This window comes from Balaenoptera ricei, chromosome 12 (genome assembly GCF_028023285.1).
Source record: "Balaenoptera ricei isolate mBalRic1 chromosome 12, mBalRic1.hap2, whole genome shotgun sequence".
In the NCBI taxonomy this organism is placed as follows: domain Eukaryota; kingdom Metazoa; phylum Chordata; class Mammalia; order Artiodactyla; family Balaenopteridae; genus Balaenoptera; species Balaenoptera ricei.
The window spans coordinates 17075298-17099613 of NC_082650.1; the positions used below are offsets into that span (position 1 = coordinate 17075298).

At 39.4% G+C, this 24316-nt stretch overlaps 1 protein-coding gene across 2 annotated transcripts in view; it reads right to left on the reverse strand.

Annotated features, from left to right (window-relative positions):
- Window positions 1–24316, reverse strand: part of UST (uronyl 2-sulfotransferase) — a 287679-nt gene that overhangs the window by 118033 nt on the left and 145330 nt on the right. For both annotated transcript variants that reach the window (XM_059941026.1, XM_059941027.1), the window contains exon 3: window positions 6528–6683. In XM_059941026.1, coding sequence (XP_059797009.1) covers window positions 6528–6683 — 156 coding nt within the window. The remainder of the gene's footprint in view (window positions 1–6527; window positions 6684–24316) is intronic.

A 24316-nucleotide genomic window follows, 5' to 3' on the forward strand; every position in this document is an offset into this window, starting at 1 on the left:
AACAACTAGATGCCCTATAATTTTGCACAAATCTTAAATGAAAGAAAAGCATGTTTTTACACAGCAAAGCCAACCAAATAAGGAGTAGGTCAGAGGAGAACTCCTTGGTCCTTTAACCTCAGAGGCCAGGAGGTTGGCTGTGGGCTCAGGTTATCTTTCCCTCTTCCTCCTGCAAAGAGGAAGCCCTTCTTGCAGGAGGTAAGATGATCTTCCCACCTTCAGCGTGGAGCTGCGCAGTCAGTGCAACACATGCCTGCAATGAAGAAGAAGACCACCAGGGGGAGCAATGATGTGAACAAGGCTAAGAGGCTGCGTCTGAATAGAGAAAAATCAATCTCGTGGCTACAACTGGAAGGAGAGGAGAAAACGTCTTAATTTTTCAGGCCTTGTTGCTTCTTTCTTTTTCCTGCCTTTCTTTCCACTGAGTTTTCATTAGCAGACTCAGCTTTTGTCTATAGGACTCCAAGATAAGACCTCGTTTGCAGAACTGGGTGAACTTATTAGCCCTGTGGCCTGGAGATGGACTCAGCTCATCTTTTTGGTTTGCTTCCAAAGTCCGGTTGGAGCACCTCTGATGCCTGTGGACACATCCCTCCTAGTCTAAAGTCAGGAAACTCTGAGGGTCATTCTAAGGAGACTTTTCCAAAACGTCTCAAGCAAGGGTGAGGCTTCTGAGATCAATGTGCAGGCTTCTGAGGAGACACCCCTCAATAAGACTTCAGGGGAAATAAGATGTCTTCAGAGTTTTGAGGGATTCGCAGGTGAAAGAGGAATTTTTCTTGCTTAGTGGAGGATTCCCCTTAATAGAAAGAAAACTTTCTAATAATTAGAGGCTTTCATGCAATGATTCTTCACTAGAATTGTGCATGAGCATCTACTGGGGATTTTTCCCCCCCATGATACAAATATGTGGGCTCCACCATTAAGAGTATATAACTCAGTATTTTGTAGTAAGACCTAGAAATACGTGTTGTGAAAAAGCTCCCAAGAAGACTCTGATGCCCATGATAGTTAAGAACCAATTTTTTTATTAACCTCCCACTCACTGCCCAGGAATAATGTTCTATCTCCTTAGCCTAACATTCAAGGTTCTCCAGGATTTGACCCCAGTTCACTTTCAATTCTTATTCTCCCACATTCTTCTTGAGCACTTACTTTTTCCTATAAAAGAGGGTGATAATACTTTCCTAATAATGTTGCTTAAAGGATTAAAGTAAGATGCACAAACATCTAGTGTGCTGTCTGGTGCTCAGTATACACCAATAACAGTAGGTCTCCAATGAATATATATCACAATGGATAAAGAAACAATGGCGAGACCTGCCTCAAAAACAAATGAGTGAACTTTTGCCTTTAAACAGAGGCCGTTGACCCTGCTTTAGGGAAGCCTAGGAGGAATCCCCGTGGCCCCAAGACCGTTTCCAAATCTAACATGGTTTCTTTAGGCACACTTTCTCTTCTCGAGTCGCAATGCTTTGTAGTCACAGACTTGTACTTTGCAGTGGGTGAGAGCAGTGGGGAAGGGAAGTTAAAACACTATAAAGAAATTCTGTTTCCGACCAAGAGGCTAAAGCAATCTAGAGCACACAGACGTAGGGGCTCTGTCTCCTCTACCCTTTGAATACTTCTCAAGATTTTAGTCATTTGAATGGCTGTTGAACAGAGTCAGAGCAGACGTGGAGTTTATAGTGAAAGAGTAGCCTTTACTGATATGGCTGATGGAACCGTGTAGGCTGGTCCACCAGCTCCAAACTGTGAGAGCTCTGTGGGATGCAACTGAGAGCCACAAACACTCACAAAGAGTCCCCTGGCCAACTAAGAGGGGGAAACTCTAGGTGAAAGCTGGTTAAACAGATTTTTCATTTTGTTTTTAGTTGAAAGAATTCTCAGAGTCCTTAAAATGTGAATAATTGTCATGACTTTCCTAGAGGGAGACAAGGGGACAACATTTCCCAAATTTATTGAATCATGGTACTTTCTTTTTTTTCAGTGTCTTAGGGGACTAGGATACTCAGTAACACACTTAGGGAAATGCTGATTTGATGGTTTTGGCAGGGATCCTTAACTCTGTAACTCCCGTGGCACTTGATCAAAAAAAAAAAAAAAGTTTTCTGGACTCTACCCTAGAATCTCCAGGAGAAGGGCCATTGCAACTATATGTTTCAAAAGGCTCAGCTGGGTATTCTGCTGAGTGTGTGTGCAGAGCAGATAGCCACTGCATTAGGAGAACGGCTCCTGGATTCGGGAAGGCCGAAGTTCAAGTCCAGGTACCATGGATAGTCATTTTATTATATTTGGAAAGTGACTTCATCGGGTTGTCCTAGTTTTCTCATCCATAAGATAGGAAATCATACTCACTCACCGGTACAGTTTTAGGCCCAGAAGAGTTAAATGAAATAATGAAGTAAAACAATTAGCGCAGAGTAGGTGCTATTTGCAATTTGTAGTCCTCAATAGCTTCAGTATAAATAAAAATAGAAAAAGTATTTGCTTTCTCCATCGTTTAGGCTCATATGCCAACAATTTTTGCCTTTCTCCAACCGGAATGAAATAATTTTGAACTCTTATGTCTGTGATATGCCTGTGACACTTTGACTTTTGTTATCCTTAGAGCAATGTTCTGAAAGATAGGGTCAGACCATTAACAAACATGGTTATGAGTCTTTTGGAAATCACGCCCCATGTCTTCTGGAAAATAGTTCTTTATCTTTTAGATTGTACATAATCTCCATTTTCCAAGAAATTATCTAAACTAGCCCAAGAAATTGAAATCTGGATTTAGAGCATAAATGAAATGATGTCATCCTAGGTTTGCATTATATGCCCTGCAAAGGTCCAACATTTGGCCAGCACCAGCTGTCCATGTTCTTCTGTTGAGGCAGAGTTTTCTAAAATATTAACTTCAAAGGCATTTCTAGTTCTATAAGGGCAGATGTAATGGGATTTTTATAGACATTCTAACATTTGCTGTCTTTCAGGTTCTCTTTCCTTTTTAATAATCCCTCAGTGTCTTATCCCATTAAATAGATTTTTAAAATCGAGTACTGAATGGGGATGTGTGCGTATGGGTATGGGTGTGTGTGTGTGTGTGTGTGTGTGTGTGTGTGTGTGTGTTGTGTGATGACAGCTACCCTCCAGGGAGAAATGTATGTGTGAATTTGACTCTGGCCCAGAGAGGTGCCACTGTGTATGAATGCAAAGGTACAGATGATTCCAGCCTTATATGTGGATACTTTTCTGAAGTTCATTTGTAAGTCAGTAGTTGGGAACTTGGAATACATTTTCTCATAAAAGAAATGTTCTACATGGTGGAGAGAGTCCCGGGCCAGCCCACAAGAGCCTGTTTAACTTGTACTGCACCTGAAGCAGAATTGTTATTAACTCCAGAGAACAGTATCTCCATGGAAACACATTTTCAGAGTTCTACTCTGTAATGTTGAGAACCACTGACTATAAAATTTTAACTTGTCTCCTAAATCACTTACCCCCTTTTCCTTTAATAAATTATCAAGAAGAGGAGCTATTCACACCACAAATTATTTCTTGAATATGTTAGGTTAAAATAATATTTTTTTCTTTGCTTGTTTCACGCCCTTTGAAACTTTAGAAAAAGGATGCACGTAAAAAGAAAAAGAGTTTCTTTAAACATTCTTGAGCTACTTCAAACTTGTTTTTTTTTGTCCTGGCATTTCCTGGCTCTCCTTGTATGTCACAGCCTGCTCGGCTAGCTGCACAGAGGCAACTGTCACTATCCTTATGTTTGTTTTTAAATACATCAAAATTGTTTGTTTTTTTCTACCACATCTTTACCTTTCCCTTAAGTTTTTAAAACTTGCTTTATAATTTAATAGGAATCTGGAATAACTAAGTAATGAAATATATTCTAGGTCACACTGACCACAGGAATCAGAAATGTTTCAACTAATTATACACAGATTATGGTAGAAGTTGTATAAATATATCACAGAATCACAGGGCTGGAAAGAACCTTAAAAGATTGTCTAGTCTATTCCCTGGCTTCTAGACAAGCCAGTCATTCCAAACAGATGAGAGCTAACCTCTATTTTAGAGGAGAAGGATGATTTTGGCTTTAACCCTTTCTAAAACATTTAACAATTCATGCACCATTAGTAAATTATTCTTCACTTTTCATCTAAGTTCTTCCCTTGACAGTTCCTCATAGGAAACAAAGTAGGTTGATTTGTGTAAAATCCCACAGTATATTTAAATTTCACATTTTGTGCTTACTCTTCTAGGGCCTTCCTGAACATCTCAGGGTCTAATACTTTTGTTACTTTGCTCCCTCTGGTTTGTTACACTTTTCAGCAGTGGGAACTAAAATCTAGCTACTGTGTTTTGTTAGGCTTCAAGAACTGAGCATAGTTTCCACACATAGGAACATTTAAGTCTAACCTGATAAGCAGACCCAAAGACTCAAAAGAAAACCAAATTTTATATTTATAATAAAATTGCAATAGCATAGGCTATTTATTATAGTCACTCTCTTTCAGGTAGTGAAAATAGCATAGGCTATTTATTATAGTCACTCTCTTTCAGCCCTAATCTTATTCGTTCTTCAGTAAGGTAAGGAAATCAAAGAGAATCTACCCCTATGGAAATTATTGATAAACTGTGATATCCTTAAATGTCACCAAATATAATATTTCTATTGAGCACCTACTACAGAACCTGCAAGGGGTAATCTCAAAATATTTTTTGCTGATTGATAATGACTATTTAGACTTGTTACTCAGAGACTCTTTAATGGAAGTTTCCAAAGGAATGGGCATTTTAATCTCTATACTGTGGACAACACTAAACATATAGGCTTTATAGTAAGTACTGCTGGCTGTGTTATGCACTTAAAACAGTCCTACCATCCCCCGTGATAAGAGAGACAGGAATGCTTATTGCATATTCCCTTTCTGTGTGAGGTTTTGAATGCCTCAAAGGTGGAGATCATGTCAGAAAGAAGCAGACACGGGTGGAAATTTCCATAATTATGGTCTCAACCTGACAGTCAACCATATACCTTGTTTATTCCCCAAACTTACCCTGTCACTGAGTGGTATGATGGTTAATTTTATGTGTCAGTTTGACTGGCCAAGGGATGCCCAGATTAAACAATATTTCTGGGTGTATCTGTGAGGGTGTTTCTGGATGAGATGAGCATTTGAATCAGTGGACTCAGTAAAGTAGATTTCTCTCCCCAGTATGGGTGGGCCTTATCCAATCCCTCGAAGGCCTGAATAGAACAAAATGTGGAAGAAGGAGGAAGTCGATTTTTTTTTTCCTGCCTCACTGATTAAGCTGGGACATCTCATCTTACATTCCCCTGCCCTCAGACTGGGATTTACATCATTGGCTCCCTTGGTTTGCAGGCCTTCACACTCAAGCTCAGACTCAATTACACCAATGGCTTTCCTGGGCCTTCAACTTGCAGATGGCAGATGGTGGAACTTCTCAGCCTCCACTGTTGCATGAGCCAATTCCTCATAGTACATCTCCTTTCCTTTATTCCTATCTATCTATCTACCTATCTATCTATCTATCTATCTATTATCTATCTATCTATCTATTATCTATCTATCTATCTATCTATTATCTATCTATCTATCTATCTATCTATCTATCTATCTATCTATTTATCTATCGATATGTCTCCATCCTACTAGTTCTGTTCTCTGGAGAACCCTGACTTACAATGGTGGCTACTCATCCATCCTAAATACCTAAGGGGACCGAAGCAACTTTCTGAGAGCAGGCTAACAAACTTGACCCTGTAAAATGATTGTGGGAGCACTAGGCCTAATTTTCTGCATTAGCAAAGTATTTCAATGGAGATGGTTAAGCCTACTTCGTGTAAGCTTACGAAGTAGAATCTGTCTGTATAGCTTCCTGGCAGAACCTAGCACTCCTACACTACCACCAGCATGACCCTTGTATGGTTCAGCTGTATTAGGGCAGATTTATTCCCGGGAAATGGGGTAATTCTTTTGTTACCAGTGAATATGCCAAAAGCTGTTTTGGAGACTCAAGATCCCCTGAACTTACCATAATAGGAAGCTCATGTCCCCATCAACCAACAAAATTCCTGGACCAAAGAGGGTTTTCTCTTTATGATAACCATAAAGACTTAGGACACTTGTGAGAAAACACAGAGGAAGAAATATTAAAATAAAGTTTTCTTACTTTTGCTCCCAAAATGTCACCATTATTTATAGCTCAGTGGTGTAACTCTCTGATATTTAAGCATTGCTAATGTTAGCTAAATATACAATGACCAGAGTACTCTAGGCTTCATTGGTCTTAATAAAAGTATCCCTTCAGGGAAACTTCCTGGTTTGAAGACTTCTGTCCGAACCCTTAACTTAAATTTCCTTCCGCCCTCTGGCAAAAACACAGTATGACATTATAACTCTGGTATTCATCTGTTAGGGACTCAAAGGGTCTTCCAGAAGGCACCCACTAATTACACAAATGAATTGCAGCGAAGTACAATTTAACCATGGGCAAAGACAACTTACTTGTTCATTTTTGGTAAGTCTGGTTTTGTTGTGAATGTCTGACGTAACCAAATTGAATCCGTGCTTCTCTGACAGGATTCTCAGAAGCAAGACCACGGTCCGGCTCCCACACTTGCCAACTCTGTTGTACACCACCTGGCTCGGGAAAGGTAGCGCCTGGGCAGAACGAGAGAGCAAATGAAAGGGTGTGCGTTAAAATACTTCGGGTTCATCCTTCAATTTCAGAACAATAAATGTCTGATCAATCTAAATGAGAAGTGTCCATACGAAGCTAACAAGAGAATGGAAGTGATGAACTCGTATTTATCTTCACAGTAGAACTTGAGAGAAACGTTGGACTCCTTATCCATCTGCCCTGATACTTAAAACTGGTAAAATTTCATGCCATCTATAATACTGATTGTGAAACTACTTTTGTTTTTTTCTTAGGAACAAAATATGTAAATATGTGCTTTAATGATAATGTTCTTTTGCAAGTTATATTATGCTTTATCAGAACTTAATCTGTAGACTGCTCAGGAGAAATATAGTAATTAAAAAAATTGAGACATAATTTCCATACAATAAAATTCACCCTTTTAAAGTATACATTCAGTGAGTTTCAGTATATTCACAAAATTGTGAACCATCACCACTACCTAATTCCAGAGCATTTGAAAAGAAACTCCATACCCATAGCAGTCACTTCCATTTACCTCATTACCTTGATCCACTGAAACCATTTATCTACTTTCTGGCTCTATGGCTTTGCCTATAGCATTCTGAACATCTCATATAAAAGGAATCATAGGATATGTGGCCTTTTGTGTCCGGCTTCTTTCACTCAGCATAATGTTTTTAAGGTTCATCAGTGTTGTAGTATGAATCGGTACTTCATCTCGTTATATGGCTAAATGATATTACATTGTATGGATATACTGTATTTTGTTTATACACTCATCAGTTGATGGACATTTGGCTTGTTTCCACCTTTTGCCTACTATAAATAATGATGCTATGAACATCTGTCTATAAGTCTTTGTGAAGACACATGTTTTTGATTCACCTTGAGTAAATCCTAGGAGTGGAAATGCTGGATCATATGGTAACTCTACGTTTAATCTTTTGAAGAACTGCCAAACTATTTTTAATACAGCTGCACCATTTTATATTCCCATCAGCAATGTATGAGAGTTCCAGTTTCTCCACATCCTTTCCAACACTTGTTATTGCCTGTTTTTTTTATTATTATCATAGCCATCCTAATGGGTGTGAAGTGGTATCTCATTGTGGATTTGATTTGCATTTCCCTGATGACTAATGATGTTGAGCATGTTTCATGTATTTATTGGCCATTTGTACAATTTCTTTGGAGAAATGTCTATTCAAATCCTTTGCCCATTTTAAAATTGGGTTATTTGTCTTTTTATTGTTGAGTTTTAAGTTTTATATTTTTTCTGGATTTGCAAATATATGATCTGCAAATATATTCTCCCATTCTATGGATTGCCTTTTCACTTTCTTGATAGTGTCAAAACACAAGCTTTTAATCTTAATGGAGTCCAATTTATCTAATTTTTTTTTGGTTGCCCATGCTTTCGGTATCGTATCTAAGGAACCACTGCCTAATCCAAAGTCACAAAGATATACACCTGTGTTTTCTCCTAAAAGTTTTATAGTCTTAGTGCTAACATGTAGGTCTTTGACTCATTTTGAGTTAATTTTGTGTATGGTGTGAGCTAGTGATCTAACTTCCTTCTTTTGCATGTGAATATCCATCTGCCTCAGCAACATTTATTGAAAATACTGGGATTTTTTCTCCATTTAACTGTTTGGTACCTCACTGAAAATCCACTAAGCATAAATTTATGGGTTTATTTCTGGACTCTCAACTCTATTCCATTGATCCATATGTTTTTATCCTTATGTCAGTACCACAGAATCTTTTTTTTTTTTTTAACATCTTTATTGGAGTATTATTGCTTTACAACGGTGTGTTAGTTTCTGCTTTATAACAAAGTGAATCAGCTATAAATATACATATATCCCCATATCTCCTCCCTCTTGCATCTCCCTCCCACCCTCCCTATCCCACCCCTCTAGGTGGTCACAAAGCACCTAGCTGATCTCCCTGTGCTATGCGGCTGCTTCCTACTAACTATCTATTTTACATTTGGTAGTGTATATATGTCCATGCCACTCTCTCACTTCGTCCCAGCTTACCCTTCCCCCTCCGCGTGTCCTCAAGTCCATTCCCTACGTCTGCGTTTTTATTCCTGTCCTGCCCCTAGGTTCTTCATAACCATTTTTTTTTTTTTAGATTCCATATATATGTGTTAGCATACGGTATTTGTTTTTCTCTTTCTGACTTACTTCACTCTGTATGACAGACTCCAGGTCCATCCACCTCACTACAAATAACTCAATTTGGTTTCTTTTTATGGCTAATATTCCATTGTATATATGTGCCACATCTTCTTTATCCATTCATCTGTGGACGGACACTTAGGTTGCTTCCATGTCCTGGCTATTGTAAATAGAGCTGCAGTGAACATTGAGTACCACAGAATTTTGATACTATTTCTTTGCTATAAGTTTTGAAATCGGGAAGGGTGGATCCCTGCAACTGTGTTCTTCTTCTTCAAGATTGTTTTGGCTATTCTCGGTCCCTTGCATTTCGGTATGAATTTTAGGATCAGCTTATCAATTTCTGCAAAAAAGGCAGTTGAGATTTTGATAGGGATTGTGTTGAATCTGTAGATCAATATGGGGACTATTGCCATTTTAATAATATTAAGTCTTCCAATCCATGAATATGGATGTCTTTCCACTTACTGGATTTTCCTTTAATTTGTTTCATTGATGTGTTGCAATTTTCAGTGTAGAAGCCTTACAATCCTTTTATTTATTTTTTGATGCTATTATAAATGGAATTGTTTTCTTAATTTAATTTTTGGATTGACTGTTAGCTGATAGAAATACAATTGATTTTTGTATATTGATCTTGTATCCTCCAATCTTGCTGAACTCATTTGTTAGCTTTAATAGTTTTTTGGTGTGGATTCTTTAGGATTTTCAATATACGTGATCATGTCATCTGCAAACAGAGATAGTTTTACTTCTTCCTTTCCAATATGGACGCCTTTTATTTCTTTTTCTCTTTTAATTGCCCAGTTATGACGATTTTGATAGACTAAGAAGTAATTATAACAAGTATCTGATTAAATATTTATATCCCCAATAAAGATATTATTTCCATTTTGAATGCTCAGCATTGAGCAATAATTGACAAATGATAATCAAAAGATTCCTTCATTCAGCACATATCCATTAACAGAAGGCCATAAAGAGACCCAAAGCTAAAGAATATAGTACAAGATAAACACAAACATACCCCAAACTTGCCTATGGTATGCAACTTGAATTTGTGCCTTTGTAATTCTAGGTTTAATTTCCTAAAATGTTTTATATGCAGAGCAGCATTTCGTAAATTTGGAGTTTCAAGGCTAATTGTCATTGGAGTAAAATATAATACTTACATCACTCACTTAGCAACCAGTTATGTACCATTTTGATATAATTCTTCATATATATATATATTTTTAAATGAGCAGTACTTTGTTTCCTTAGGGCCAGTCTGTATGTTCTATTATGTGCCCTCACAGTGCCTAGAAAATGCCTTGGATACATAGGGTCTCAACAGACATCGATTGGTTCTTGGCAGCTCTGATAGGTTTAATGTACTGTTTAACACTAACGCAGTGATTCCACTAAACTGTGAGACCAGGAGAATCTTCCAATGCACCTCTGATCTTCCTGACCAAATGCTAATACAAGTCATCAGGGTAAAAGACCATCATTATAATAGGCCATTTTACTTATGGTTCAATCAGTGAGTACCCCAAAAGTCTGTTCTCTGGCAATGACTGCAGAAGTTCAGATATTCAGATAAATTATTTAATTCTTACTTTATGAGGTTATGACCCAACGAGGTTGAACTGGGCTTTGCGTTTAATAGAATGATATTAATAGTGTTTGTAAGTTGGATTTTCCATAATAACTGGTCTGGGGGATAGACTATGGTTGTGACAAAGCTGCCAAAATAAACACAAATTTTTATTTCTTTCAGGACTTAAACTGTTCAAGAATTGGGTGAATGCATTTTTCCCTGTCTTCTAGCCCAGCATAGAACAGCAAGGGAGAATTTGTTATGACTAAGTTGATGATCTAGAAGATGTGAGTTACCACATATTAAGCACTTTATTTTAAGAGTGCAGAGTATATCTTAGAAGACTTAGATGAAGAACAGAGGCACTTAGAAACCTTAGATGGAAACACTTAATTTCTCCTGAATTTCTTGGGTAATCAACACAGTAGCAGGCTTAATATCTATCTACTCTCTTTTGCTAATAGCTAAGGATGTTATTTACCTTTGGGTTATTGGTTAGTTTTTAAAAATATGTTCACTCCAATTCTTTCATTAGTTTTGTGGGAAGCTCCCAAATAATGATTATAAATATCTGATATTTAAAAAGAACACATATAAAAACAAAAATCCCTGCATCATTCCTGCTGCTATAATACAATGATATTTGAAAAAAATAGCTATATCTACAAAAATGTTTGAAAAATCCCCAACGTGACTCCAATTTTACCATTTATTTAAATGCCAATGTACAGCTACAGGGTATTAAGATAGAACTAGGAACTGTGTTTTCAGATAAAACTTCTGGAATCAGTCTTGTGACTTTTAAAGACACAGCATACACCATCACAAACATAAACCTCTCTCAAATTTAGGGTGGGGCTCTTAAGTCCTTTTCTAAAAACCTATGGAATCCACTGGAAATTAGCAAATTTAGTCAGGCCAAATCAATGTGTTGATTTGGTGGTTTGGGATAAGGTGTTAAAATTAACAATGGCAACAAGTTGATTCATCCCTGCTTTTGGGAGAACTATAAATTTGCTCCTGAAGTCTGCTTTACCAATCACTGTCATTTTTGTTGATGACAAAAGACCCTGTCCCAGGCTCTGTGCCATGTAAATTCTTTTAATCCTTGTTAGAGATAGTGAATCAAATAGCATAATTGTCTTCATTCTATTTTGCCTTTCTCTAGGAGTTTAAATTATCAAATGATTTAAGCATCATTTATAGCACCTAAGTGACTCTCCTGTGTGCCCTCCTCTGTCCCATAGATCATAGATTCACAGAACTGACAGGGTTTGAGGTCTAGAGGCAATGTGGACTAATCCATCCATTCCAACTCCCTCCCCACCTTGCACGCCCACCCCTATCACCCCCATCCCCAGCCCAATCTGCGTTTGACTTGGCTAGAGCTTCACCTTGTCTTTACCTTGACCTTGTCTTTCCATCCTCTCGAGTACCCTGTGAGGTAGATAGTAGCACTATATTTAGGTGAGTAAAACGAGGCCAGAGAGATCATTTGGCATGTTCAAGGTGACAAAGCCAAAAAGTGGCACGTAACAACTAAAGCCCAGCTTGCAGCTCTCCTGACCCCAAAACGACACTCTATTTAATATACTACCACATCAAAGGGTGAAAATGACCTCTAGTTTGGCTTCTGCAACAGAGATGCTCTTTCTTTTTGTCATGTCTTGAATGTGTCCAACCTCATTAAATGCTACTGTTCAACAGTCAACGATCACAACGCCTATCATCGGGCATTACTCATCCATTACTTATATCCCCCGATCCTCAGCTGGAACTGACAGGAGTCGACTGGCCTCTCTTTCTCCTTCCTCTGGACAGATTTTATAAGCTAATGTAAGCCCAGAGTGTCAGAGCAGCTAATGGGAGAAGAGCAGAAGGATATAGTTTTCCCTTTATTCCTTCCCCTAATCTATCATAGGCAGTCACAGCTGCCTTGGATATTGTGACCCACTTCACTAGGAAAGGAAAAAACAGGAAGCAATAAGTCATAGTAAAATATATATAAAATCCTAAATGCACTTGAAATGTCTATCAAGACAAGCAAATGGTAAACTTAACAACCGTGAAAAGACGCCTAAAGACCTCTTAAGATCAACCTCAAATCCCTATTTTCTTCAACAGATATTTGCCAATTGTCAGGCATCTCAACCTTAATGTTCCTATTATCATTTGCACACAAATTTTGAATACTTACTCTTTCTTTGAGTGTCCTATAAAGAAGTACACAACAAAAACCCTCACCCCCCCCCCACCCCAAATGATTCTTCATTCTTGGCAACTATGGTTATACGAATGTTGTGTCTGTGGTTTCTATTTTATGGCCAATTTGTAAAAGCAAAGGGAGCTCCAAAATATTTCACTCTATGAATGATATATTTTTATGTTGCCTGCCTTGTAAGTTCTGCAAATGCCACAAATCCCTAGGGCCTGACAGGCCTGTGTGGAGCATGCCCAATAAACAGAAGTCTGTCCAAAATCCTAAGCACAACAGTAAATACCACCAGATGACGTCCACAATTCAACAGCTTCTCCCAGGTTTGAAATGGGGCAGGGAAAGAAGACATTTTAGGTAAAAAGCAAACTTGGTCTGCACCTAGACTTTCATAGTCCATGATTATAGGTCTCTCTGCGGACTGGTCTTGTTGGAAGAATGAACATCAATCCTGCTTTTAAGTCTTTGCAAAATGATATTTAATATAGTATGTGACAAGCTGTGGTTCCCAAATGGCTATATATTTGAATTACCTACGGAACTTTTAAAACTCCAGATTTCTGGGCTCCACTCTTAGACTCACTGAAACAGAAAGTCTAGGATGATGAGGGTCAGGAGTCTGGCTTTAAGAGCTCCCCTGAGGCCCTACTACTTCCAGGTCCGTTTCAAGAACTGCTCTTGTAGAGGACTCCTAGCCTTCCATGTTAAGCTGCTGGGTGGTTCCATACAGCCTGACGAGGGATTAAGGTGGGGAGAGGGTTGCCTGCATGATACTGGAGAAGAGTCTGGGTGAAAGGCACTCTCATGTCCTCCTTGGGTCTCCCTGGAGTGCCACTGGCCTCCCACCCATAGTTCAAAGTCATGATCAACCTGACAAATATGCTTACACTATGGTAAGTGCCTACTCGCCTAGAATGATTAGAGAACAGGTGTGCTGGGTAACTGAATGTGTAGGTTGACTGAAATTTATACTAAACAGTGTCAGAGCATTAGACCCTTAGTACCAATATTATGCTAAAGATGAATGATTTTCTTTGAGGAATAAAATTCACTCTGTGATTTCACAGCATCTCCATTCCACGGTTCCTCACACTAATGCGGGGAAGAGTCACGGCCAGGGCTTTGTGAGGCTTGAACTCAGGGACGGTTCTGGTATTCACTGTCCATAGGACTTGGAGCAGTTCAGATGCATTCAGCGAGTCCCTGCTTTAAAGCTTCCTAGGAGACCGCGGTGTCAGGAGCTAGTCCCATCGCACCGCGGAGCCTCAGCATCCTCATGGGTAAGAGGCGAGGGCTGGGCTAAAACCCGGTACATCGGGCTTCCCTGGTGGCGCAGTGGTTGAGAATCTACCTGCCAATGCAGGGGACACGGGTTCAATCCCTAGTCTGGGAAGATCCCACATGCCGCGGAGCAACTGGGCCCGTGAGCCACAACTACTGAGCCTGCGCGTCTGGAGCCTGTGCTCCGCAACAAGAGAGGCTGCGATAGTGAGAGGCCCGCGCACCGTGATGAAGAGTGGCCCCCGCTTGCCGCAACTGGAGAAAGCCCTTGCACAGAAACGAAGACCCAACACAGCCAAATAAATAAATAAATAAATTTATTTAAAAAAAGAAAAGAAAACCCCAGAAATCATGCTCTCTTCTGAGGCTACTAAATGATTAATTTCAATCTATATTATCAAGATATCACCTGGAAATGCCTTAAAAATTGACACAAGATTTTTACATTTTTCCGTGTCAAATATATTCATAAAAGAAACAGAAAAAAAAGTTCCAGTAATTTGTGCTGCAGACATGGATTCCAGCTCCATGGGCATTCACGGTTCTCTTTTGGAACCTCTGGCATTTCTGTACATGTCCCACTCTTGTTTGGGCTTGTCATGTAATAAATCTTCCTTTGTGCTCCTCTTATGCTTTCTCCTCCCTTCTACAGCTTTAGTCACTTCGAGCTCTCTGTTTTTTTTAAGACCATCACCAAACACTGAAGTCTGTACAGGGCTCAGCCTTCCAGCAGTGCTGTCCAGAACTCAGCAGTGATTCTCACTGGCTTTTGCCCATCAAGCCATTCTAGGTCTTCTAACAGATGCATCTCTAATGCATAATTTTTAACTGATAATTTTATCAGTTACCCAGATGCATGTTTTCTAATCACCATAGACTCTCCAGACCCCTAGGCTCATTTCCTCCATTCCAGAGGAGGAAACATATAGGACCCGTTAAAGAACTATCTTTTCCCTCATTGCCACCTCCTGAATGGAAAGCTCTTCCTACCTGCAACTCTCGAATGACATCCTTGTATCTTCTAATTATTCATAACCCATTTTCTTCCAGAAGCCTTGCCAAATCTGAACCTTATGCTTTCTTCTTTCCCCTTGCTCCTACTTGAAATAGTTCCATGTCTAATGTTATCTACAGAAAGACAAATATAGCTATAACTTCTTTACAAATCCATCTGTTTTATTCCTCTAATAGACTGGGTCTACCTGGTATGTGCATAGTAGATAATTAATAAATATCTGTCTGGTTGTTCCCTAAGACTGTAAGGGAAGTTTATCAATTTTTTTCTTCACACTCATATTCTGCAACTTTCTTTCTTTGTTTTTTTTTTTTTTTTGGCCGCGCTGTGCGGCTTGCGGGATCTTAGTTCCCCCACCAGAGATCAAACCCGGGTCCCCTGCACTGGAAGCATTGAGTCCTAACCGCTGGACCGCCAGGGAATTCCCTGAAACACTCTTATTTGCTATATTACATAAGAAAAAGTATGGTGAAGTGAAGAAAGTCCCCTGGACTGAAAGTCAGGAAAGTCTGGTTTTCCCCTTGGCCAAACTAGTGACCTTGAACAAGTGACCTTGAGTAGCATCTCTGGGCCAAATTTTCCTCAAGGATAAATTGGAGGTACTGAATGCAATGATTTCAAGGTTCCTTCCTGTTCACATCCCACGATGTTAAGGCAGGGATACACAATACTTACAGATGTTCAGAGGGTTATCTAAATGGCATCCTGTGCTCTAAATATTCCATTCTGGTCTATCTAATGTCCTTATCTCCATCATGTACAACATCATTACACTATTCCCAGGAATGTAATACCCTGCACACCGTAACAAAATCCTCATTCAAAGATGCAATTTTCACAAGGAGCCAGAAGTAATTTTTGGGAGTGATGATTATTAAAACTATCATAGTTGAACTGTGAAGTATGCTTCAGAAAAAAATGACTTCCAGTTTGATTTAAAACTCAAATTTCAGGTGACCTTGGATGAATGCTATCAGTGCCATAGACAGATGAACATTTTCAAATTTCAAGTTGACAGATGCCAAGAAGATATACATATTAAGAAAAGGCAGATTTACTTCTAATTCTGCAACATTCTTTATGCTTCTTTCTCTGATCAGTATGCAAATCATAGAAAAGAAGTCCATGATCTGGGTATCTCACTACTACAGTATGTTACAGATTCTAAAATTCAAACCTCAGTTTAGCCCATGGAAAACTGAGTGCGTGGAATACGCATATGTTTGACAGAAAAGAGAAATGAAGTCCACATGCCATGCGGAGGATGCGCAAGTTTTAGAGGACAAAACATCCTGAAGGAATATTTCAAATTGTTTACACAGGACTCGGTCTTGCTTCCAAATACATATGGTAGCCCTACTGCACTTGTGTTTGAACCCTCTGACCACTCTTGTAAGAGCCTCTTAAACCTTCTCTATGGTTTTTATAATCAAAACGAAATGGAGTAACCCAATATGGGTTTGGCAATCCTATTTAACCCTCATCTTCCTGTGTGTGTGTACATGCATGTGTATATGCCTTATATGTTTTGTTGAGCTCAAAGGCACTGTAAGTAATATTGTTGTTGTAGTAAATCTGGACCAATGCTAGCCATTTCTGGCACTTTCTTCTGTGCTATGTATTCAGTGATCCAAAAGTCTTTATTAAACAAAGCTCTGGGAATCAGAGTTGAGGATTTCCCAGTAAGAACAGAGAAGAACTCAGGTCCTCAAATTAGTTTTAGATCTGGCGTTGTTCCATTACGATTATTAATCAATTCAAGTGACTTTATACATTAACTTTTGAACTAGAATCTGTAATTTTGTAGATGCCTTTGGGTTGATAATCTTTCTACCAGACCCACATACTTCATTTAACTCGCCGTTCAGATCTATAACACATTTTCTCTTAATCACACACTTCTTCAAATAAAACATGCATAGACACTTTATATAGACCATTAAGATTTGAAAGTCTGCTGAAAGTTAAGCTTTATTTATTTATAACTGTCCTATTTTTATTTTTAGTTAAGAATTTATACTCTGAAACTAATCTAAAAATTCATTTGTTATAATGCAATAGAGGAGAAGTGTTGGTTATTGATTGTACATGTCATAATTTATAGCAGGTATTGCTGGTATGGGCCAACCAGTCAGTTTAGAATGGTTTCCTTTGGTTACTGGTGGGGAGAAGAGTCAAATATTCTCATGACAGACTTCACAAGGGAAGACTGCCCTCATTGTAAATGGTACAAATGCTGGGCGACCAGCCACGCTGGGTTGCCAATACTCCTCTTTCTCATCAAGGCACCATGTAAAATTCTTAAAACCAAAGCCTTAGATCCACTGTTCATTGTGAACCATATCATTTTTTTCCATTTAAAATGTCTGAATCAAGTTTTAGTTTGAGTGTGAATTTGGAGCAAGAACCTTATTCTTGGATTCAGATGATCATCGTTTGAATTCCTTGGCTGAGTTTACGCTTTTCATAACATAAACCACACTTTAAAATAGTGTGGCAGATTGGGACAGCAACTGCCCCCAACCAATTCCACCTGCCTGTATCCACGAAGAGTATAACGTCCTCCCACATGGACCTTGGGCCTGGCCTTGTGACTTGCTTTGGCCAATGAGACATTAGCAAGCAAATGTAAGCAGAGGCTTGAAAAGGGCTTGTGTGCCGGGGCTGAATCTTGCCTGTCCCTGGGAGCCTTTCCCCCACGATATGAACTGAGGCTAGCCTCCGGCCTCCGGGAGGATAAGAGGCCCTATGGAATACTGAAAATTCTGTGACTGAATTCAACAGATAATTACTGAGTGCCATTCATTTGGTTAATGGCATGAAATCAATTGGTTATTGTGATGATCTGATTATCTGTCTTGGATTAGAGTCTAAATTCCATGACTATAGGGACACATCTGCTTTTCCTTACTATTGTATCTTCAGTACAGCTCAATGCCTGGCACATAGTAGATACAGAATAAATCATTGTTAAATGAGTGAATACAACAAAGGTTACAACTGGTTCCCTGCCCTGTGTGAACTCACAATCTAGCAAGTGAACCAACCACTGGCACCACTTGCTCTGATAACCTGTGGCAAATGCCCTGCCAGGGATATAGTACAAGAACAGGGAGAAGGAGTGATGAACTTGGCCTTGGGGACTCAGGGGAGGTTTCACAGAGAGCACAACATTTAAGCTGGCCCTTGGTATCTCTAGAAATTTTGTTGCTTTAATTCAGTCATTCTCCCTTTGCCAAAATATACCTACCTAACTCTTGTTGGTATGAACCGATAAGGAACTTTCTTGCCCTCCAAGCTTGACTTGGCTACACAGAGTTGGCTTCTTGGCATTTTTCACATTCATGAGCGTGTGTGCGTTGCATGCGTGATATGCAAGGAAAACGCACCATGCAAAATTCATCCACTGCTAGTGTTGCCCCCTCATGCCCACTGCGCTTAGAAAGACAAGGCAGGAAAACTGAGGCGCTGCAGCCTCTAAGAACAACTGGGTTGAACATGGCTAAGGATTTCCATGATTGCTTTATGTCTTATCTCCATATATCAGTAAGGATGCTTTTGTTGGCAGGTAACAGAAAATCCAACCCAGTTCAAACAATAAGAAAAATACATAGGCATACCTCGTTTTACTGTGATTTGCTTTATTACGCTTCACAGATATTGTGGGGTTTTTTTGTTTTTTTTTTTTTACAAATTGAAAGTTTACGGCAACCGTGTACCCAGCAAGTCTATTGGCACCATTTTTCCAACAGCATTTGCTCACTTTGTGTCTCTGTGTCACACTTTGGTAATTCTCGCAAAATTTCAAACTTTTTCATTATTATTGTATTTGTTATGGTGATCAGTGGTCTTTGATGTGACTATTACAACTTGCTGAACACTCAGAAGATGGTTAGCATTTTTTAGCAATGAAGTATTTCTAATTAAAGTATGTAATTTGTTTTTTTAGACATAACGCTACTGTACACTTAATAGACTGCAGTATAGTAAACATAACTTTTATACTCACTGGGAAACCAAAAAAAATGAACGTGACTCTATTGTTATACTCACTTTATTGCAGTGGTCGGGAACCAAACCTGAATATCTCTGTATTCTCTTAGAAATAAATAAACAAAACAAAAATATATTCTCTTTCAAAACAGAAGTCCTGGGCTTCCCTGGTGGCGCAGTGGTTGAGAATCTGCCTGCCAATGCAGGGGACACGGGTTCGAGCCCTGGTCTGGGAAGATCCCACATGCCGCGGAGCAACTGGGCCCATGAGCCACAACTACTGAGCCTGTGCGTCTGGAGCCTGTGCTCCACAACAAGAGAGGCCGCGATAGTGAGAGGCCCGCGCACCGCGATGAAGAGTGGCCCCCGCTTGCCACAACTAGAGAAAGTCCTCGCGCAGAAACTAAGACCCAACACAGCCAAAAATAAATAAATAAATTTATTTAAAAAAAAAAACAGAAGTCCTTAGGTATGGAGATTTTAGGATTCATTCCATATTTTTGTTCCATTTTGCTCTGCTATCCTCGTATGTCACTATTGTCCTCAGACTAGCTTTCCTCAGGTTGCATCATGGCTGCTGCAATTCTAGCCATCTCATGAAGAATGTCAAACTCCAGAGGAAGAAGAGACTATCTTTCTTGAGTGCTTCTTTTAAGATCTGAAAATCTTACTTAGAAGGTCCTGAGAAAATTTCCCCTCATGTTTCCTTGGTCAGATCTAAGCCACCAGCCCACATCTCAACTAACCATTAGCAAACGAAATGAGACAACCACTATAGGCTTAAATTACTCATGATTCACCTTTGAGCTGGGGATGGGATTACCTTCCCCACAGAGTAAAATTTGAGCAAAATCAGATTTCTGCTAAAGAAGAGGAGACTGAGGGGAAATGAATGTGGGGTAAGCAACAAATAGGGCCTGCTGTACTAAAGTACTCAAAGGCCCCATTGTTCTTGATTCTTCAAACACTCATTCATGAAACCCCATTCCTCAGCTGCAGAAAAGGGAGTAAGAGTGGCAGACACGGAGAACATTTCTAAACAACAACAAGGCTCTACTTGCTGGTTGTGGCCCATATATACCCCTGCAGCTTCCTCCCAGGCACAGGTTTGCTGACAGCTGGAGAAGCGGACAGATGAAATACATTACCCTTCTACGTAAAATGACATCAACCCCCATGCACTGAAATGAGATGGAGAATTAGCAACAAGGTGAACTTGAGCTGGAAGGTTAACTCCACACAAGAATCTAGAATTCATAAGGTATTTTTAGCTAGAGATGGTAATAAGATACAAAAATTGCTCTCAGATGAAGAAATTTCATACTGCCTACATATTGGAGGCTTTTTTACAAGTACAACTTTTTCATAAATGAATTAATATTGAACAAGTGTGCCATGCAATATCGACCCAATCCATCAGCATGGATCTGACCGTGGAGAGTCTGTTTCCACAGTATCTGTAGGCTGGTTTTTATTTGTTTTCATTTGTTACTTGGTGCTGGGTAAACAGCTTTTTCAGAAATCCCCACCAAGATAGATGAAGCATCCCACTTCCTATAAGGAACTATTATTACATTCAGGCTATCAAACACTGCTAAATGAAAGAAATCATTATCTTCCAAAATATTTTTTAATTGACACGAATATTTGCCATCCCTCAAGACTCTACCATCTAATAGAAAGAGAAAAAAGGAAGACAATGTGTAGAGCAACAACTGTCTTAATAGCTAGAAAGTCCCCATCAGATATAAAATTTCTGATTTTCCCTGTAATTGTCAAGGAGTTGACCGGAATAAGCAATAAGAAAACCGTTCTTAGGAGAGTTTATGTTAAGGCAGATAAATGTGGTAAAATTAAGAAAACTGAAGAATGAATAGAGAGGAAGAGGCACAGGTTTTGAGAGTCCATTGCTGATTCTCTGACTGGGATTTTCCTGGAGCAGTAGGGTAAGATGTAGTCCTTGCCCACAGGATGACCCTCATCCTGGACCAGAGTCTTAGTGAGGCCTGATGTCCAACCTACATCACTGACTCACAGGGGCTTATCAGCCACCAACAACTCCACTCCAGGCCCCCATCAGGGACTATATCTTTGAGTGGCTCTCTGTTCAAGTCTATCAAAAGGACATGATATGTAAGGAAGATTGTTTGAAGAACAGACTCAATCATTTCTCTGTACCCTCCGGATTTTTTGTCTTGGACCAAGTTAGGCCATCACAAGGCTGTTTTTTGGAGCATAATTTCTTAGCTCCATTAAGAGGTGCTTTAACCAAGTGATATTTTGTCATCATGTCCCTGGTGGTCATCAAGGGACACTATAAGATACAACATCACGCAATTCAGTTTTGTGTTTGTGATTGGGATGTAATTGACCACACTGTTTCCTAACTTTCTCATTTTCTTCTCATCTCAGGGCTCTTATTCGTTGGTACCTTATATGCAGTTATCTTCAATTTGTGAAACAACCCAATACCATGAGCACAAGTACTCCCACATAAAAGATGAAAAAACTGAGAATTAGAGGGATTAAATTATTTGTCCAAGGTCAACTGCAAAGCTAGTATTCAACCCCAAACTCATGCTCTCTCTTCCACTCACTATCTGAAAAACTAGTATATTTCTGCTTCATGGAAAATGAGAACTCTGCAACCACTTACAGCCTCGTTCTTCCTTTAGCTACTAGGAAATTCAGAGTAAAGGCTGTTCAACTACAGCAATTTTTTGGAATTTATGGTCTCTCTTATATAGTTTCTATTTTAATTTATATTTTCCATGTCCCTGATATGTTTTCCTTTATATTTTATCATTTTTTGTGTTACATTTTCTATAAATAGCCTCAAATTATTTGAAGGTGAGCAAAATATTAAATAAATCCATCAACAAACAAATAAAATGCATTCCCATTACTCTCTGGACTGTTAAAGCATCAGCTTATGATTTATCTTTCTTTGCCTACAGTCATATCCACAACCTCATGGTAGACTACCTGCAAACCTGACTCAGTTCACAGTAGTTTATTAAAATTAACAATTGTAATTGTTCTTCCCTCCTCTAGCAACAATACCTCCATTTTTTTCTGGAGCATCACTCCCTCCCCTGCTGTTCATGGGATTCTGGAGGCCTACCCTCAACTCTTGCTTCACGGGAAGGTGTTTTAATCAGGCATGGCCAACCAGCACATCCATCCACTGAATATAGTGACTGGTTTAAGAAACAGGCACCTGACCCAAGGGTGTCCAGTGAGACTCCATCTCAGGATTTTGTAGGTCTATTGAAAGTCAAGATCTTTTTCCTACTATAGTTTCTAAGTTGGGTGCAGGCCTGGACCGGCAGGGATCCATCTAACTACCAAAAGAGAGGATCTACCTAAGAGTTAGCCTGCCCAAGAACTGGGAGATAAAAATAGACCATATAGCTTTTCCAAACCTAACTGCTATCAACCACATAAAATACTTTGAAATGACTGCCAGCCCTCTGGCAGATTCTGCTTGTTGCCTGCCTAATATCTATTCTTCCTCTCATCTGAATAGAATCATGGTTTCATCATAGGTAACAATATAGCCAGCTAAAAATATTCACCTTCTTAGATTCATTTGAACCTGGAGGTTGACTGAGTGATCGAATTCTGGCCATGCATTCAACAAATGAATGGAGGGGCTTCCCTGGTGGCGCAGTGGTTGAGAGTCTGCCTGCCAATGCAGGGGACACGGGTTCGAGCCCTGGTCTGGGAGGATCCCACGTGCCGCGGAGCAACTGGGCCCGTGAGCCACGGCTGCTGAGCCTGCGCGTCTGGAGCCTGTGCTCCGCAACAAGAGAGGCCGCGATGGTGAGAGGCCCGCGCACCGCGATGAAGAGTGGCCCCCGCTCGCCGCAACTAGAGAAAAGCCCTCGCACAGAAACGAAGACCCAACACAGCCAAAAATAAATAAATAAATATAAAAAAAAAAAAAAAAAAAAAAAAAAAAAAAAAAAAAAAAAAAAAAACAAATGAATGGAATATAAATGTATGTCACTGACTTGGCCTTTTGAGAAATCTTTTAATAATGGACAGACTTATCTAGCATCCTTCTTCAATCCTTTGCCTTGATCTTCAATTCCTTCTTCCTTCCTGAAACACAGACACAAAGCCTAGAGGGACAGCAGCCATCTTGTGACAATGAGGAAACAAGCATGAGGACAACCCGAAAGCTACGATCTACAAACTAATGAAAACAGTGAAAGAAGAAAAGAGGTAGGTCCCCAATGACATCACCATGCTATTGTACCAGACCTGGACTGCTTACTGCATAAAATAAATAAGCTTCTTTGCCTGTTCAGGCCACTGTAGTTAGGTTTTTGGCCAAATGCATTTCTAACTGATACAGACTTTTCCCTTTTTCATTTTTTGATGATTTTATTACTTTTTAAAAATGGCCCCAGGTATTATTACCCTCTGAGAAAATCAAGAGCAATCCTGGTGCAAAGGTGAAAATCAGGTCTAACCATTGCTTTTGGGCCCACAGTGCACTGACATTGCAGTAGCAGAACGATCAGCTTAAAAATTCTACATCTATGATCAAAATATGTCCCCGAAAAGGTTCTCATAAAGTATGCCTGCTTTCTTTCTTCAAGTGCTTTAACTTTATAAGTCCTTCCCATAACAGGGTGCTCTCTTTTCCGGGTAGTTTATAAAATATTTATAGTTGGAAGTCAAAGGTAGCTTGGATGAGGAGGCCCGTTTGTTACAAACATACATCTGCACCAGCAGCCTGTCAAATGTAACTCACTGTAATGTTTTTAATCTGCTCAGTTATGGTAAAGACTTCCTCCTGAAGATGTATAAGGTTTACTTACAACACACACACACACACATACACACACACACACACACACACTAATTTGCTCAGAAACACAGCTAGAGTCGTTCAGCCCTCATGTCCCCTACCGCCAACTTCAGTGTAAGTGCATTAAGTATATACTTTGCACCTGGAAACTTATGTGGTCAATAAACAACTTTTGACCTACTTCTGTGAGTTGTTCTCAAGGCCAAACTATGTTCTCGAGTCCGTCACAGGGAGTGATCTCATCCAGAGGATCACTTGCCTCCAAGGATAAAAATGCAAGTTTATTTTTCAGGAATTTATAAACATTTCCTTTGAAGTTTCAGAGGAGTAATACTGTACTTGGTAAGCTTTGACATAAATTGTTTAGAATTGTGACTTGAAAATCTTTTACTACTCCTTCCACTGGTCAATATGTTTGCAAACAACATGTATGTTGGAAACCTTAGGAGAACATCTGCTATCAACTGTAATGATTTCTTTTCTTTTCTTTTTCTTTACTTTTCTTTCTAGGTAGAAAGTTAACAGATCATTATGA